This window comes from Amphiura filiformis, chromosome 16, assembly GCF_039555335.1.
Source record: "Amphiura filiformis chromosome 16, Afil_fr2py, whole genome shotgun sequence".
Taxonomy (NCBI): domain Eukaryota; kingdom Metazoa; phylum Echinodermata; class Ophiuroidea; order Amphilepidida; family Amphiuridae; genus Amphiura; species Amphiura filiformis.
The window spans coordinates 47493729-47510908 of NC_092643.1; the positions used below are offsets into that span (position 1 = coordinate 47493729).

The following is a 17180-nucleotide window of genomic DNA, read 5'->3' on the forward strand; positions in this document are numbered from 1 at the left end:
ACTTTTCACAACCGTCAACGTTTACTGTTATAAGCCCATCATTATCCGCACTCACCATCAAATCAATGGGCTTGCTGTGGTAAACGTTGACGGTTGTGAAAAGTGCAATTTTTGAATTTGTATGTTCAATCGGTTTTCTATTCATAACTCAGTGATTTTGTTTTTTGCATCATTTGCCCTCGACTTTGTCTGCGGAGTTACGTTCAAATTCTGGTACCTTAATTTTTGTGCATACTGTATATGATAACTCATTCAGAATTCATCAAGTATTATCTGAATTGTAAATTAGGTGAAAAGGAAATAAACCCGCCATACAAGGATTCTGAAGTACTATTATACTATGAGATAAAGCCACTTGTTTTTGCAAATGTCGAAGTCATGTTGCTGATCTCGCGAATATCTCACGAACACAGACGATGCTAGACTTAGATCAAGACGGAGCATCGAAATGGTCTAAATTTGCAATTTTCAAACATAAATTTCCACAAGTAAAATATGGATCTAATCTTTCCCCTATTAACACAAACTTGATCAAAAAACATGCATAAAGTTCTGGTACCGGGTTTGAAGCCTGTTGCCAGCATGCAAATTAAAGCATCAACAAAATTGAACAGTGATACACCTAACAAATGGATTTTTTAAATGTCTGGGCAAGTTGAAATTCTAGCAGGTAAGGTGTGAACCATGGCAACCGGTCAAATCTTTGGTGCAGCCCTGGTATTAATACTTGATACCAAAGGTTGGTGATATTGAAATGTTACCTTTTCACTAAGGTTGTGATAGTATATGGCATACTTGTAATTAGAAAGGATAAAAAAGGTTCTTTGAACGTATCATCCTCATGCATGCAATAAGAAAGATGGTGAATGAATCGTCAGCGGTAGCCGGTCTTTTCTTTTCATTAACATTGTATGCATACATACTCATGTTACACCATGATTGGAGTCTGAGAGTAGGTTGTGTCGTGGATGTCACACATCTTTACCTGAACATCAATTTGTTCAAAGCTATATATACTTAACAGCTGCATATAGGCATACCATATCGTGTATGTATATGTATTCATGTTGGTCATTACCCTGTCTGTCTATTTTGGGGGTCGATTGCCATACTGTCTCAGTTCTAGAGATGCTGGCTTTACTAGGTTGATAACTATTACATGGCAGGCAGGGAAGCTTCTGGCTGTTCTTATTTGTTCTGGTGATTGTGACATATTGAGAATGTAATATTGAGTATTGTTGGTTCAATTGGGTCAGGAGGAGTCTCAAGGAGGAGGTGATGGCAATATGAGTGTATTGATGCGGAGGCATGGCACATGATGTGTGCATGTATTCAGTTGACTGTGATGTTGATGATGATGTCAAATGATGATAGTGGTAATGATGATGGTGATGAAGATGAAAACAATGATGATGGTGGCAGCAATGATAATGACAATGATGATGAGGACAAAGACATTTAGGTGATAGTAACAGTGATGACAATGATGATGGTGGCAACAATGATGATGACAATGATGATGATGGTGTCAGATGGTGATGATGAGGACAAAGACATTTAGATGACAGTAACAATGATGACAATGCTGATAATGATGCAGATGATACTGATGATGACAATGATGATGTAGATGAGTATAAAGACTGGGGACTGTAATGGTGACAATGATGATGATGATTATGATGATTTGACAATAATTAAATTTGCAAGAGAAGAACATGAATTAAAAAGGTGATGGGTATAGGGTAATGTTATTGTTTTCTTCTTTTTATGCAAATATCAAAATAAAAAAGTACTTTTAAGATGTATTAAAATACATCACCATAACGACCATGATGATGCATTCAATACAAGTTTTGATATGAATTTTGATCATATAGCAGAATTTTATAATTGTACTTGCAAAATATATACCCTATTGATCAGCCCAAACTAAGTGTTTTTATTATTTCCGTATACTCAAATTGACATCCATTCATGTGTAAACATTTCAATTATTAGCAATTCATACACAAAACTTCAAATTTATTTGATTTCCATGGTTGCAGCTGCAATAGAGAGAACAAATTTACATGATTGCAGTTGGTGGTTGTGTGATGTGAACAGAAATTATATATTTGCAGATGTCTTGTGGAAAGTAACACAGAACTTCAACCATTTACAATGAGGGATTGCTTTACATAAGGCAGCTATTACATTCTTCTTGCACTTTCGATGGTCTTGCACTCTGCCAACGAATTGTTATCTTCAGTAGATAGCAAGTGTTCAAAGTTGATATCATAGGTTAAGCTTAGTAGTCATCAGGGAAATAATACAGAACATCATCAATTTATAATGAGGGATTGTGCTGCAAGCAATAGGTGCTTTACATAAGGCAGCTATTACATTCTGCTTGCACTTCTGATGGTCATGCACTCTGCCGATGAATTGTTATCTTCAGTAGATAGCAAGTATTCAAAGGTGATATCATAGGTTAAGCTTAATAGTCATCAGAGGAATAATACAGAACATCATCAATTTACAATGAGGGATTGTGCTGCAAGCAATAGGTGCTTTACATAAGTCAGCTATTACATTCTGCTGCACTTATGATGGTCTTGCACTCTCCCCATGTTGTGTTTTCTCTTTGTGCTTACTCTTCATTGTCTAAAATATTGAAATATGATGATGAAAAGTAATGATTTCTAAACACTTAGTGATTTAGTACTTCTAAAATGAAAATCAGTGGCACATTTTCCATCAACTAGGTTCAAGAATCCACAAAATACCAGTTGCAGGAAGCGACGGCTAGCACAAGCAAAATGCGATTGCACAATCATCCAAGCACACATATGTATACACAAAAATGTTGGTTGGGCCAGTGCAACACGCATGGCTTGCTATCCCCAGTCTTGTTGGCAGCACCCAGGGGGTCCATGGTTCAAAACCAGACTGAAACAAACAACTTTTCTCCTCATCTTCTTTCTTTCTTCCTTCTTTTCCCTCTTTCCCTCCCTTATAATTAATTGCACAAATTAGAGGGTCGCTAGACAACATAATACATTATAACACATTAGAAACACTTTGACCAAGTTTCAAGGCAAAATTCTACAAATAAAAAGTATTCTGAACATTTTGCTATTGATTTTTAGCAAACCTATTGGCAAAAGAAATTCATCTTCATGAGCTGTTTCAGTCATTTTATCTCATTAACTATATATTATTGATTAAAACAATAAGATACAATGAAAACATAAATGAATGTATTATTTTCCTTCAAACAAAAAGATATTTTGATTAGTGTACTTTGCCCTACTTTATAAAACATGATCAGAGCATATGTAAATTACCATAACATGCCTCATGATCCACCTAAGTATTCATTTTCAATTTATTTCATATTTTGTTTGTATATATTGAAATCATGTGGCAATTGAATTATTAATTGGATGCTGTTCCAAAAACCCAAAATTCTGAATTTTGATGAATCTTATAAGGTGTTGTAGTGCAACAAACCACTTTCACAAGTCTTAATTATTCCACACTCCAATAGAAACACACTTGTATCTATGATACTGCTTATTATTTGCAACAAGAGAAAAGCTGATCATTATTAACATCCAATTATGTGAGTATAATTGAGGCAGCTGAGATACACCACCACCACCGCCATCTCATAAGAATCTAGCTACTGGGTAGTTTGCTGTAATTTCATCTCTTCTTCAACACCCAGAGAAGTTATCTTATACATCCCACAATGCATTTCTTCCATTTCAATTTTCTGTACTGATTTGTCATCTAGTGCAACATGGATCGATAGTGACAAAAAGTACCTCAATGAATAGAGCACATCCAGATCTTGCAAAATATGTTATTTCTTGACTCTCGACTCATGTTTAGCCAGTCTATGAAAACAGAGGGAACCTGTACAAAGTAATAGTAGTGTCATTTGATGTAGTGAGGTGACGCATCATGTTGCAAAGGTTTCTGGGAAGGGTAATATATATTCTGTCCAAAACCTAGAACCAAAGTGATGATTTCTTAAAGGTTAAGGGTTGATGACTCTATAGAGCATAGACGGTAAGGCTGCCTGGTGTTGAATTAGAATTTTTGAGTGTAATTTTATAAGGAAGAATTTTTGAAGTGAGACATCGGAAATATTGATGAGTGTTAACTTCCTTATTCACATGTTCTCAACCTTGTTGCTTTCTTAGTGCACATAATATAGGTGGCACATCTTCAGATGTTTCACAGTATTACCTTTCCATGAGCAAGCCTTGAAATAAGCGGGCGCGGGGAGCAAATTTACCCTCGAAAAGCCACCAATTGCTCCTGGTCCTTGTAAAATTCACATGAACCAGGAGCAATTTTCTAAAATAAATTGCTCCTGGTTACAGTTTTTCACTTGATGCAGTCGTGCTGGTATGCTGTATTGTATATGCAGAAAAGGATTTAATATTGAAAATTGCTCCTGTTTCTTCAGAGATTGCTCCTGGTTCTTGTAAAATCCCAGTGAACCAGGAGCAATGTTCAAAACAAATTGCTCCTGATTCCAGTCTGCTTATTTCAAGGCTTGTCCATGAGGTCATGTCTTACTCAATGATGATATTGATGACAGTAAGGATGAGGATGAAGGTGACAGTGAAGATGGTGATGGCGATAAATGGTGATGGCATTGGCGATAATGTGATGTTGATTATGATGATGAAGATGATGAAGATAATGATCGTGGTGATCAATACTACAACCAGGAACTGATGGAATAAATTCCTTGGCAGAAGTGTCATCTGATAGAGAGGGCCTGATTGAGAGGGTGCTGAGCCTAATTCACATAACAATGCACCTCCAGCAGTTGCTAGACAAGGCCAAAATAGGCAGTGCATCATGTGCAACATATGTCATTGCATGTTTAAATGTCAATACAGTAAGCCAAATAATTAAGGTACCAGTTACGTTCACCCCCTATATAATAAAATAAAGGCAGATATGTCATAATTAGAACCAACAGCCAATAGCGGCATCTTTTAGCTCGAATTTAAGACCTCATTTGTTGCAATTGGTCAAGAAATAAAGACACAACGATCAAAAAACCCAAGGAAGATTCAAATTTAAGTTGCAGTTTGCCACATTGCATGCCCTATTGATTTGTACACAAAGCGTTCGCGAGCAAGAGAACTAGCACTGCGCTTCCATTGATTAGCACGAAAACCTAGCGTTTGATTAGAACACAAAAGTGCAACTTTTTATTTCATATCTTCATTAGGTTTTGGATCACTGTTTCTTTAATTCTCAGCCAATTTTAGCCAATTAGGTCTTAAATCAGAGCTAAAGAGTACAGGCATCGGCTGCTTGCTTTAATTTTGACACATTTGTCTTTATTTAGGATATACAGGGGTGAACACAACTGCTACCTTAATTCTTTTGCTTACTGTATAATGATGTTACTTGCAAATGCACACCAAAACAGCATTTTACAATTATAGTAAATTCAGTTTCTATCTATTGATCACACAGAATCCTGTGTGGAACTCTTTTCAATGTTATCATTATCACATTCGCATGAAAATCCAATGGTGGCTAGAACACTGGGTAATTCTTTGTATTCAAACCTTTGTTGTGGGGCCACCTCAATTTTGAACCACAAATTTCCAGTTTAGATTTGAATCACTTATTACAAATAGAAAGTAACCTAATGATGAGCTATTTTTGTTTGCATAACTGAAAATGAGATAAATCCTCAAATCTTTAAAAACAAAATTTGAATGCATCATCCCTTGAAAGTACCACATATTAATTTAATTATGTTAGCTTTTAGTCAAGATACATTTCAGTGATTCCACTTCATTTCCACTTCACCGAAGCAAGCGACAACACTTAACGCTATTTTGACAGTGATGTAATTTGCGCTTTATGTCTCTGTAAACACATGTACTTTTAAAAACCATACTGAAAACGTCATTTAAGCGTCCAAAATCAAGAACATTTTCAAACATAAAATGAACATGAGCTAACTTGTGGAGCAAAGCATGCCCCAATTTTACTGTGCCAGTTGAATTTTAATCAAGCAGAAATATAAGGCAATTAATTGGATAGCATTATGCTTGGGTTCTTATCCCTGTAGGGTTTTCAATCGTCTAGAAATACTGTTGTATGGGAAATATTTGTAAGGTTTTTATTTTTGAGCTTTTTGCAGTAAATTTCAGAATCGTGAATTCAAATGCCATTGGAAAATATTTGTACCCACAGGGTTTAATGAGTAGGTGTTTGAAAAGATATGTTATACTTCCCACAATGCATTTCTTCCATTTCCATTTTCTGTACTGATTTGCTATCTAGTACAACATGGGTCCAGAGGATGATTTAAGGAAGCCCCATCATGCACTGCAAAAGTGTTATCACTAGAGTTTCAACTGCCACTTTACTTTTCAAATCCCATTGAACTCTGTGCAAAACATGTTGTTTTAGAATTGTGTGTGTGTCATTATTACTTGGTCGATTTCAGAACAAAAGAGATGTGTGTTTAAAGGATAATTCACACCTTCTGTAGATAACATAAAATGTGAAATCGACTAGCATCTTCACAGCATTTTTTATGTAAATATAACTGTACAAATTCAAATTAAACCATGCACGTGCAGTACGTCTATGTGCAGTGGGCGAGTCGAGTAGTGGTGTCATGTTCGCTCACACAGCTATGCTAACCGCAAGTAACATAGTGGAATGTTGGGAAGTGCTTAAATCATCCTCTGACATGGGTCTATAGTGACAAAAAGTTAAACAGGGTCCATTTCACTCAACTTTGTGAAGCTTCGTTTCAAGTCTAAAAATCATTCGTACACTTACGACAAGTCGTAAGTTCCATTTCACTAAACATACTTACGAATGGTACCCTTCGTAAGTAATAGGGATTTACTACAGGAACCCTTCGTAAAGTTACATCTAGTATTGCTATTGGGTATTCATAACTTTACGAATGGTTGCCTGAGTTACGAAGGGTTAAAAGTTTAGTGAAATGGACCCCAGAGCACATCCAGATCTTGCAAATAATGTTTATTTCTTGACTATCGACCCATGTTTAACTAGTCTATTCACAACATTAAAACAAAGGGAACCTGTACAAAGTAATGGGAGTGTCATTTGATGTAATGAGGTGATGCGTCATGCTGCAAAGGATTCTGGGAAGGGTAAGATATCTACTCTGGATTGAAACCAGCAATACAATAAAATGCAAAACTGCTCAGAACAGTTGAAATTGCAAAATATTAAAATAACCACTTTTTCACTTTGTTAGTGTAAAGTGAGGTGAGAGTCGGTAAAATAAATTTATAGTGTGTTTATTTTTCTGTTTTATCCTTGTTTAAAGAGGTGTGGTCCGATGTTTCATGTTCTGTTTTCTATCTTACATTGAGGCCTACCATAATAACAATAGTTTCCAAATTTTGAGTTATATTACTCCAGTGGTTTTGGTATGAGAAGCAAAAACGTGTATAACAATGCCCCATAGGATGGTACATACAATTCCGGTGTGGTTACCACAAATCACAATGTTTTTGTTCATAATATCTCGGTCGTTAAATTTCACTGGGAAAATGAGAAAATTATGACCAGAATTTTGGCTGTCGATCGGGTCAAGGACTTTCATGAAACAGCTCAACGTCAAGGTGGTGGGTTTGCATATTTATGAATATTAATGTGCCTATTTGCATATTTTGTCTGAAATTCAATTAATCCACTCGGCATTCTGCATGCAATAACCAATAGAGGCCGTCAGCGTGACGTCATATGCCGCCATCTTGTGGGTACATGCTGTGATGGTCGTTCGATCTCCATGCGTGAAGAGCAAAATCACTGCGTTGATGCGCGATAACAGCTGCGTGGCAAGCTGCGCCCTGCGCGTAGTGTCCGACGCATGAACACACAGATCATTTTTACCCACAAGATGGCGAAAGGCTGACGGCCTCTATTAACTTCTTACATGGTAGGATGATATACTATGGTCACCTCTTGTGCTGTATAGTTTTGTGTCATGTTATTTGCATATGAATATTAATGAGCTATTTGCATATTCTTTGTATTTTTACAAACCTTTATTATTTACAAACCTTTATTGTGTGACCACCTTAAATACGAACCACGTAATTCTAGTGTTATGTTTCACTGCAGGAATTTACAAATTGCAAATTTGTCCTGTCTTTATACAAATCATATCATGTTACATAGAGGAACGACATGTGTCGCAAATTAATATGTGATGGGTCGTTTAATAATGATATGGATATCACAGAAAATCCACTAGTGCATGCATGCTAGTACAGTCATACATGTAGATAGCTACTGTCTAGATATGGTACAGTCAGGTACTGGGTAAGTGGAACATTTTGTGCCACATTTTTTTTTTGCACTTTCACTTTTCACATTTCAAGCTACTACTGGGAAAATAACAATTAGCGAATTCCTTTTGTGTATTAAAGGAAGCCTAGAATATAGAATCGTGAATTTAAAAACAAGTGAATCAGTTAAAAATTGGAAAAGCGTGAAAAATTACACATGCAAAATGTCCACTTCTCCATGACTACAGTAGTCTATGAATGTGCAAGTATCTGCATGTACAGACTGACATGGATTATGTTCAGGGTACTACAGCAGACATTATAAAACATTCACAGGTAGAAAGGAAGGAACATAGCTGCCTGCAGTCATGTCTCTTTTATCATTGATCTTACAACTTGCTGTGTGATTTTGGCAAGTGTAGATGTTGTATTAATGGTTCAGATTTTGTGTGATGGTGCGTGTGTCTTTGGGAGCTGACGGTGGAACAAAAAAGGAGGGGTCTTTTGGAGCTGTGAATGGTTAAAATCACAAGGACCTTTCTTTAAGCTTTCTGGTTGAAAATTACCTGAAAAGGCCAGAAATGTGAGGAATGAGCAATTTTGGAGTCATAATTGAGGTTTTTGGAGCTGAAATGATCAAAATCAAGGGTCTTTCATCAAGGGCCTTTGGGAGCTGTGCTGCCCCAAAACAGGGGTCTTTCCGGGAAGCATACCATATGTCATTTGTGTTAAGTACCCCCCATGTGGGTTTGGCATAGCACAGTAAAAGGGGACATTCAGAATTCTGTTAAACACAAAGTACACTATTCCGCACACATGTCATTTTTGGAGGACATTCAGATATTAAAGGGGACATTCAGAAGTCTGTTATAATCACAAAGTACATGTACACTATTCTACACACATGTCGTTTTTGGAGGACATTTAGATATTAAAAGGGGACATTCTGAAATCTGTTAATCACAAAGTACACTATTCTGCACACATGTCGTTTTTGGAGGACATTCAGACATTAAAAGGGGACATTCAGAAATCTGTTAATCACAAAGTACACTATTCCGCACACATGTCGTTTTTGTTGCATTTATAGAATATTTACTAATGTAGTTACTAATCACTACAATGAACAATATACACACTGTGTTTTCATGTCAAGATAAATAAATTCTTTTGCCTGGGCATAAGGAATTCATGCAAATCCAGTAGAAGATGTGATGTCAATTCTCAAATATGGACGTAATCTTTCAGTATTCTTCTTATTTTATCAACATTGCTGAAAAGTTAATGGTTTCAGAGTATTTCCCCAATTTATTAACAATTTTTAAGCAACTTCAGAAATTTTTACAGATTCTTTAGGTCCTATAGATAGATTTTATTTGGTAAATTCAACACAATATACAATACACCAGAACAAAATACATCAGAATAAATAGATTTCAGATCTGTAAAAGTCCCTTTAAAGTTTCAGTGTGGCTACACCTCAAACAAAAGGGTTCATGTTGATTCACAATTAAGTGAGGTGTGTGATAATCAAGCATGCAGTAGTGTATTAATGAATGTTAGGCCCCCCAAAAAACAAGTTTGTTTCCTGTAGCGCACACATTTCATTTTTGACAGCTTATTGTGCGCATTTGAATTTTTTTTTCACTTACAAATAAAAAAATAAAATAATATAAAACACTACTGGAGTAAACATTTACACATTACACAACAAACGAGCATAGTGAAAAACTACTGCAGGTTGAAAGGGGGTCATTAGTATTCTTGAATATGAAGAAATATGATTTGTTTTTGTGCGTGTCGGAGAGACACACTGTAACTTCCCATTCCAATTTAAAACAAAAAAGTTTTTTTTTTTTAAATTTGAAAACATGGATGATAAAAATAAAAAAAATGCATTTCGCATTTGACTTTTTTGACCTGCTACAGGAAACAAACATGTTTATTTTTTGGCCTTAGCTGTATAATTTTATACATGCATAGTGGAAAGAAATTTACATTCAAATTTGAGCAAATACTGACTTTGTGTGTTAGACTGTGGGTATAAAGGTCTAGGTGAAGGTTTCAGGTTATGCTGAAATAACATTAGTAATAACTGTCAGGAAAGGTTTCTGGAGTTCTATGGGGGACTTAATGTCTGAATACAACATGTCTATATTGCTCTGTTGACCCGACAAATACGATATACTTGGATGATTACATTTATGTGTAAGTTGGAACATGTAAAAATATTACGCCAAAAATCAGGTTTGAAACAAAAATTAACCAATTTCATATTTTTAAAGAATAAAGGTTCGTTCATACTACCATGCGTTGCCGCACTGCAAACTACTGCATTGCGATATCACAATGAAGTTAAATACATTTTAACTTGGAAATGCGACGAGTTGCGTTGAGTTGCGGCAAAAAGTAATCGATATATCGGCATCGCAAAGCAACGCATCGCAAATGCGGTGGTAGTATGAACGAACCTTTAGAATATACATTAAGGTGGTACATTTGTACTACACCCCCTGATAAATTTTGTGATTTTGTCTTGATTCACTGAAATTCCAGTGTTGCCCCTGTAAATATACATAACTTTTGTTACCAGTGTGTTATTATTTTTCGAGAAAAATGCAAAAATAGTCACAAATTTATCAAGGGGTGTAGTACCACCTTAATGGCTTTACATTTAAATCTGAACAAATACTGATTTAAGAGAGTTTGACTGCTGACAAGATCTACATGTATGTGGATGTTACAGCATTAGATTTTCACAAGTTAACAAGTGTAACCTGCATGCGGACACAATACATTGGTGGCAAAGAAATTAACATTCAATCTGAGTATATAATGACTTGGCAAATTGATGGGTTCATGCAATGTATTTAAAATTTTAAAACAATATTCAACTTTGATAGAAATTATAATCATCTAGCTCTGACTACCACATCAAGCCGCAGGTAATACAGAAAAGGCAGCCAATATATATATGTACAAGCTGTATCAAAAGTATTAGCACCATTGGTTTTCATTGATAATGGATAAGTTTGACATATCAAAATTCAACATATCCAAATAATTAATTGTAAACTATACACTCGGTACATTTCCAGAGTATCCAATGTTGCATTTGTAGGCATAAGAATTTTCAGGCTTTTGCCTGTATTCAGGCAGTTTTGTCCAAATTTACACATTTTTATTTTTTCAGCACATTAGGCCGAATTCACCGTGATGTTTTTCAGGCAGTTTTCAAAAAAGTCATTCTCATGCCTGCATTTGGAATAAGCAGTGTTTTCAGTAAACATCAAAATTAATGGGTACCAATCATTTTGACACAGCCTGTATAATAAATAGCATTAATTTATATTTTTCTTTTCAAGATGAAAAGCTCATTTACAAGCAGGATCAATAGTTGTGTGAGCACAAGAACCAGACAGGGTCTAATTCTGCATAAAACCGGGCAACGTTATTTCGATAGATCTGCTGCGCATTCAAATTGCATTGTATTGCATCGTAATTTCATTTGTGTCTATGCTAATTATGTTTACACAACATGAACTCACGTGTTTTCAAGCAAATTCACCGATAATAGGTGATCAAAAGCGATCGGAATGTTACAAAAGTACAGATCGCATTCAGCTTACTTCATATGAGATGATCTTTGGAAAAATACGGCATAATTTGTCTTGGTGTTTTGCGGAATGCCATGCAGTAAAATATTAATACGCTGCGGCAATTCATGATTGACAACTAACAATCGGCGTGTCCTTCAGATCCTCCACTGTCAATTTCTTATCCACTCACTAATCCTCACAAAAGCTTTGTGTTGATTACGTAATGTGTGGAGGCAAATTGCAATAAGTACAATGAAATAATGAGTAGGGCGGGCTCCGAGGTGGGTTTCTTCTTACGTAACAGTATTGTTCTCCAAAAAAAACCCGGAAGCTTGTCGTTTGGAGCTCTAGCTGAAATACAGCAAGATAATGTAAGATAGTAAATGTAACCCTGTATTTTAGCTAGAGTATCTCGAGCTAACAAGAACCTCAGTGAACACAACACTAAAGAGACTTTTCTTTAGAATTTATTGGTAGCATCTTTGCTAAGAAGCTCCTTTACAAGCAAATCGTTTTTCTCAGAATTTTTGACCAATTTGGCTAAGCATACTGGTTTCCATGGTCTGCATTGTTATGATTTCATTTGACAATAAAAGCATCAGGCATGAGATTTTGTTATTCTACTGAAATGGACGATTAAGCTACGGCATACTACTTGATGATTGAGACGACAGATGCTTGCCATGCGCATAATCAACAGCTACCATCAACTGGAAAATACTGGTTTTTCAGTTAAATGATTTATTAGAAAATTATTTTAATGCAGACTATATAATAGTCACCTGATAGTTTAGACTTGTTAGGGCTATTCCAGTTGAAATCCATACACCCCCTATGGAAGGCACGACTTTGATACAGGGGTGAAGCTTTCAAGTGGAGTTGCCCATTCACAGTGGCAGGGGCTCTGTGGCCTAGCGGTACGGGCTCTGCCTTGTAAGTGGTGGATTATGAGTTTGAGCACTGGTGGTGCTATTGGGTTGTGATCCTGGGCAAGGTGTTTTACCTTACTTGCCTGTCTCTACTCAGGGGTGAAATGGGGAGCTGTTTTTGTGCATTCAGCGCCACCCAAAGGTATGAGCATGCCTTGGGCATTGTATGGCAGCTGGCATATTCTTACGACAGTGGAATAAATGTAAAGCGCTTTGGAAGGCACTGTATAAGTACCAACAGTTATTCAGGCAACCCCATTTGAAATTCACACTCCCTGTGTGGAGGATTATGGTTATATCTTCCATAGGGGGTGTATGGATTTGAACTGGAATATCCCAATAAAGCATTGAATAAAGGTATCCCTTAGTGAGTCAGCATCAGTCTGGCTCTGTTCTCAGGTGTATACCAGAACAACTGATTTATCTTGGAGATACAGCATTTGTATGATTACAGGAGAGAAAATTGTCATGATGATAGGGACCTGGTGTCTGGGAAAAGCAAATAGTTTCTTTGAATTATAATTTGGTTTTGGTCCCTGCACTCTGTGTATCAGAGGGTAGGCATCGCATAGGGGTGATTTCTGATGAAGAAACACAATTTGTGAAACATACAAAAAAGGCATCATTTTTCAAAACACATATTTAATAATAAAAGGTGTTTTTTTTCTATAAATTGAAATCAAGTAAAATAAATATGTATTATCCATAATTACTCATGTTGGGGAATAAGAAAGAGTATCTCTGAAATATCTTTTGTGTTTTAGCAGGAAAAAAGGATATTGTTGAAGGGTAAAAAAATAGATAGCACTCTAAATGAAATACCAAGTTGCAACACCTTTTCTTTAGCATACGACCTACAATCCAGGAAAAAAATGGAAATGTGTGCCCTATCAAAATTGGAGAGGCGAGTGAAATATGCATGCAATTCATGTATTTGAAGTACAGACTCCCCCTATACTAGTATCTCACCCCCACTCCCCATTTTTCAATATTGGAGGGTCTCACAAACCTGTTGATAACATGGTTTGGTCCAACATTGAATTGGCGGAGCAGGGGCAGAGATATACCAAAAGACAGGCAAAGTTTTTCCTGGATTGTAGTCATAATAAATCCCCTGCCTCCTTTGTTGATGAAGAAATAAGAACTGAGCATGTCCTAATTCTGTTTTATTGGGGTTTTTTTGTTGTTTTTTCTTATCCTTTTCATATTGAAAATATTTAGCAAAATAAATGTTTTGCCTTTGGTGAATGGGGTTTTCAAGAAAAGTGAAGAATTGGAAGTACAAAGTAGATTTGTGCTACAGAAACCTAAAACACTGTTTGCATAATAGTGATCAATATTTATTATACTAAAGCCTGAATCAGACTCCAAATCCCAGTGCGATGTGATGCTGCGATGCTATAAAAACTGAAATCTGAGCCAGGTTTTTATGAGCTCTTCAGTGAAAATTTGTATCACCCTGTGGAAATTTCGGTCCGGGATGGGGTTTTTCAAATTTTGTTCAACTTAATCGCATCACCCTGTGACATCGCAGCCGTGCACGGTTGTGATTGGCTGCTGGTAAATCAAGGTCGGCAGAATGACCATAAAAGGAGATACAGACCCCACATGCTTTTAAAACATCGCAGCATCACATGATGAATTTAAAATATACATTTCAATTTCATTGTACAATGCTGCAATGTTTTAAAAGCATCGCATTCATGCTGTGATGTGGAGTCTGAATCTGACTTAAGAATTGAATTTTGTTAATTAAAAGTGCAAGCGCAAAAATTGGAAAGCATGATAGATTCAAAACTTGGAATTAAGTTTGCTCCACAAATGACTCATTTAGCTGCATCACAAAGGCATACTTACCTAAAGACAGGAAACTCTATTGTGTTTTTTCAAGAAAAAAATGCAGTAATTTGAAACCAGATAATCGGAGCATACTAGTATTAATAGGGGTAACTCCTTTCTAACATACTCCTCCATGTGGTATATCCATCATCAAAAGCATACCTGATATCTTTGTTTAATTAATGTTGAGAGAAGAGACTATAAAATTTTAATATTGCATAGAATTTACGCTGCTTACATGGATTGCGCAAACGAGTGTGATGCATATTACAAGCAAACAGTAATCATGGAGTGGGGAGAAGCACCTGGGAAGGGAGGGATAGAACTTGTAAAAGTGGAAATATTTGCATGATTAATTTTTTTCGTTTTGCCAATTTTTAATCGTTTCCCTTGTTTTTAAATTTGCGATTTAAGGTTTCCTTGCATTGACTTGTACACAAAAGGAATATATTCACATGTTTTTATTTTCACGGTAGAAGCTTGGAATGCAAAAAGCGCAAAAATATATGTAGTGCGAAAATTTTCCCTTTTTACAGTAATGTGAAAATGATATTTTTTACATGGAAAATTTGTTTAAATGTTAAGTAGTATTTTTTTTGCTTTAGGCCTATAGATTTAATTGCTAAAATTATATTTTTTCATACTTATTATTATCAAGTTGCCTTTATAGATTCATCAGCTAAAATGATATTTTTATGTGTTTTAAATTTCATACTATCACAAAAGTGCAGCAGCAGGAAAATTAGAACAAAGAGCAAAAATTGTCTATTCTGCAGAATTAATGTTCATGTTGTTAAGTGAATGAGTGTAAAATTATTAGTGGCTTTGTTGTCGTGCCAGATGGATCCATATTATCATGTTTATGTTAGGATAAAAGGATTTTTCTTCAAAAATAAATGGTGTTAGTTTTAATTTGAACATGATAAATAGTACTTGTGTGTTTAGTTAGTCAGTAGTCACAACCTACTTTAATGGACATGGTTCATCAGTTATGTATGTTATCAGGCTTGGAAAAAGTATTGCTGATCATAATTACATTATGTTTAGGCAATAAGAAAAGTATGGCTCAAAGCTGTCACGTTTGGTTTGCGGTATGCATTTGTCTCAGAGAAACAAATTCCCCAACCCACTTTTTTCCCCATTTTTCCCACAAATGTTGGTAAGAATATGATTCCCAAATTACTTGTTGGAGGAATTGTCTGATTCACACTTAAAATTAGTGCAAATATTTCATTAATGTGTGTAAGAATGCAAGTTTCCAAAGTTTTTGAGCATCTCAGTCAAGTTTGTTTTGACCAAGTTTGAGTCGGGAAGAACGAAAAAAGTGAAAACTCCACATTCCGCATTGGATATTTAAATCTTCGCAAGCTCCAAGACATATTTTGTTTGACCTTACTTTACTCTGAGCAGTTATATTCAGCTTTTTCCTTTTGTACACATCATTTTTCCACAGAGAGTGAAAATACCAGATAGGTTGCGTGAACACAATAAAGTTCTATTTCTTTGTTTAAAATAAACAATTCCAGCAAATTGGAACATGAAACTGAGCATTAATACGCAGATTATCGTAAATGCAGACAAAATTGTGTTATGATAACATATTTAGGAGTGTTAAGTGCTAATAAAAACGCATCTGATCATGAGCTCAGATGATAAATAGAACACAAGACAAGTTATCATAGGTTCCCAGGTTGAAGTCGTAGCTGGTCAAGTTGGCTTTTAAAAGTTTTTATGCCGCCACCGTGAGGCATACTGTTTTTGTAATGTCCGCACATCCGTCTGTCTAGATGCTGTAGGTAGATTGATTTGAGATATTTGAGAATACCGTGTTTCCTCGAATAGTCGCCCCCCTCAAATAAACACCCCCACCACTTTTTTCAACCAAGATGTTTCCAAAAATGCTGATATTTCCATGCTATCTTGTGTAGTAAGCTTACCAAGTTGCTCACATGGTCGATAATAGTGTCAATAATCGGCCAAAATCTGCATCGGAAACCCGGAAGTGAGCCAAAAGTCAGTGTTTATTGTTCATTTTAACGATTAATGGTTTTAACAGGAATTATCGTTCTAAAAAAAATTAAAAAAAAAAAGTTTTTCCAAAAATAATTTCTTTCAAATGTTAAGAAAAAGAATTAATTTTTTTTACAACAACGTTTGTTTCAGTGGATGTGTTGTGTTCAATGCTTTGCACCAAGAACAAGAACCACACAAGATGAGAACCACAAAATTCTATTGCCTGTCATTTACTTGTGACTACAGTGCCTACTTGATGATTGAGACAACAGATGCTTGTGATGCTGCACATAATCGACCTCTCCAATTAGAAAATAATAGTTTGATTTGAATGTTTTACATGATGTTGATGCTTAACAAATACCTTCCAAACACCATATAATAAAATATATCTTGCATTTTCTTTTTTTGTCTTTCTGCAGCTCTTGCCATGGGTCTGTGTGTCACAATGATAGCGTTTGTTCGGTTACCAAGCTTAAAGGTATCCACGC

At 35.7% G+C, this 17180-nt stretch overlaps 1 protein-coding gene across 1 annotated transcript in view; it reads left to right on the top strand.

Annotated features, from left to right (window-relative positions):
• Nucleotides 1-17180, top strand: part of LOC140136109 (signal peptide peptidase-like 3) — a 105953-nt gene that overhangs the window by 82707 nt on the left and 6066 nt on the right. The window contains 1 exon segment of the mRNA XM_072157815.1: nt 17112-17179. Within this exon segment, the coding sequence (XP_072013916.1) occupies nt 17112-17179 (68 nt within the window).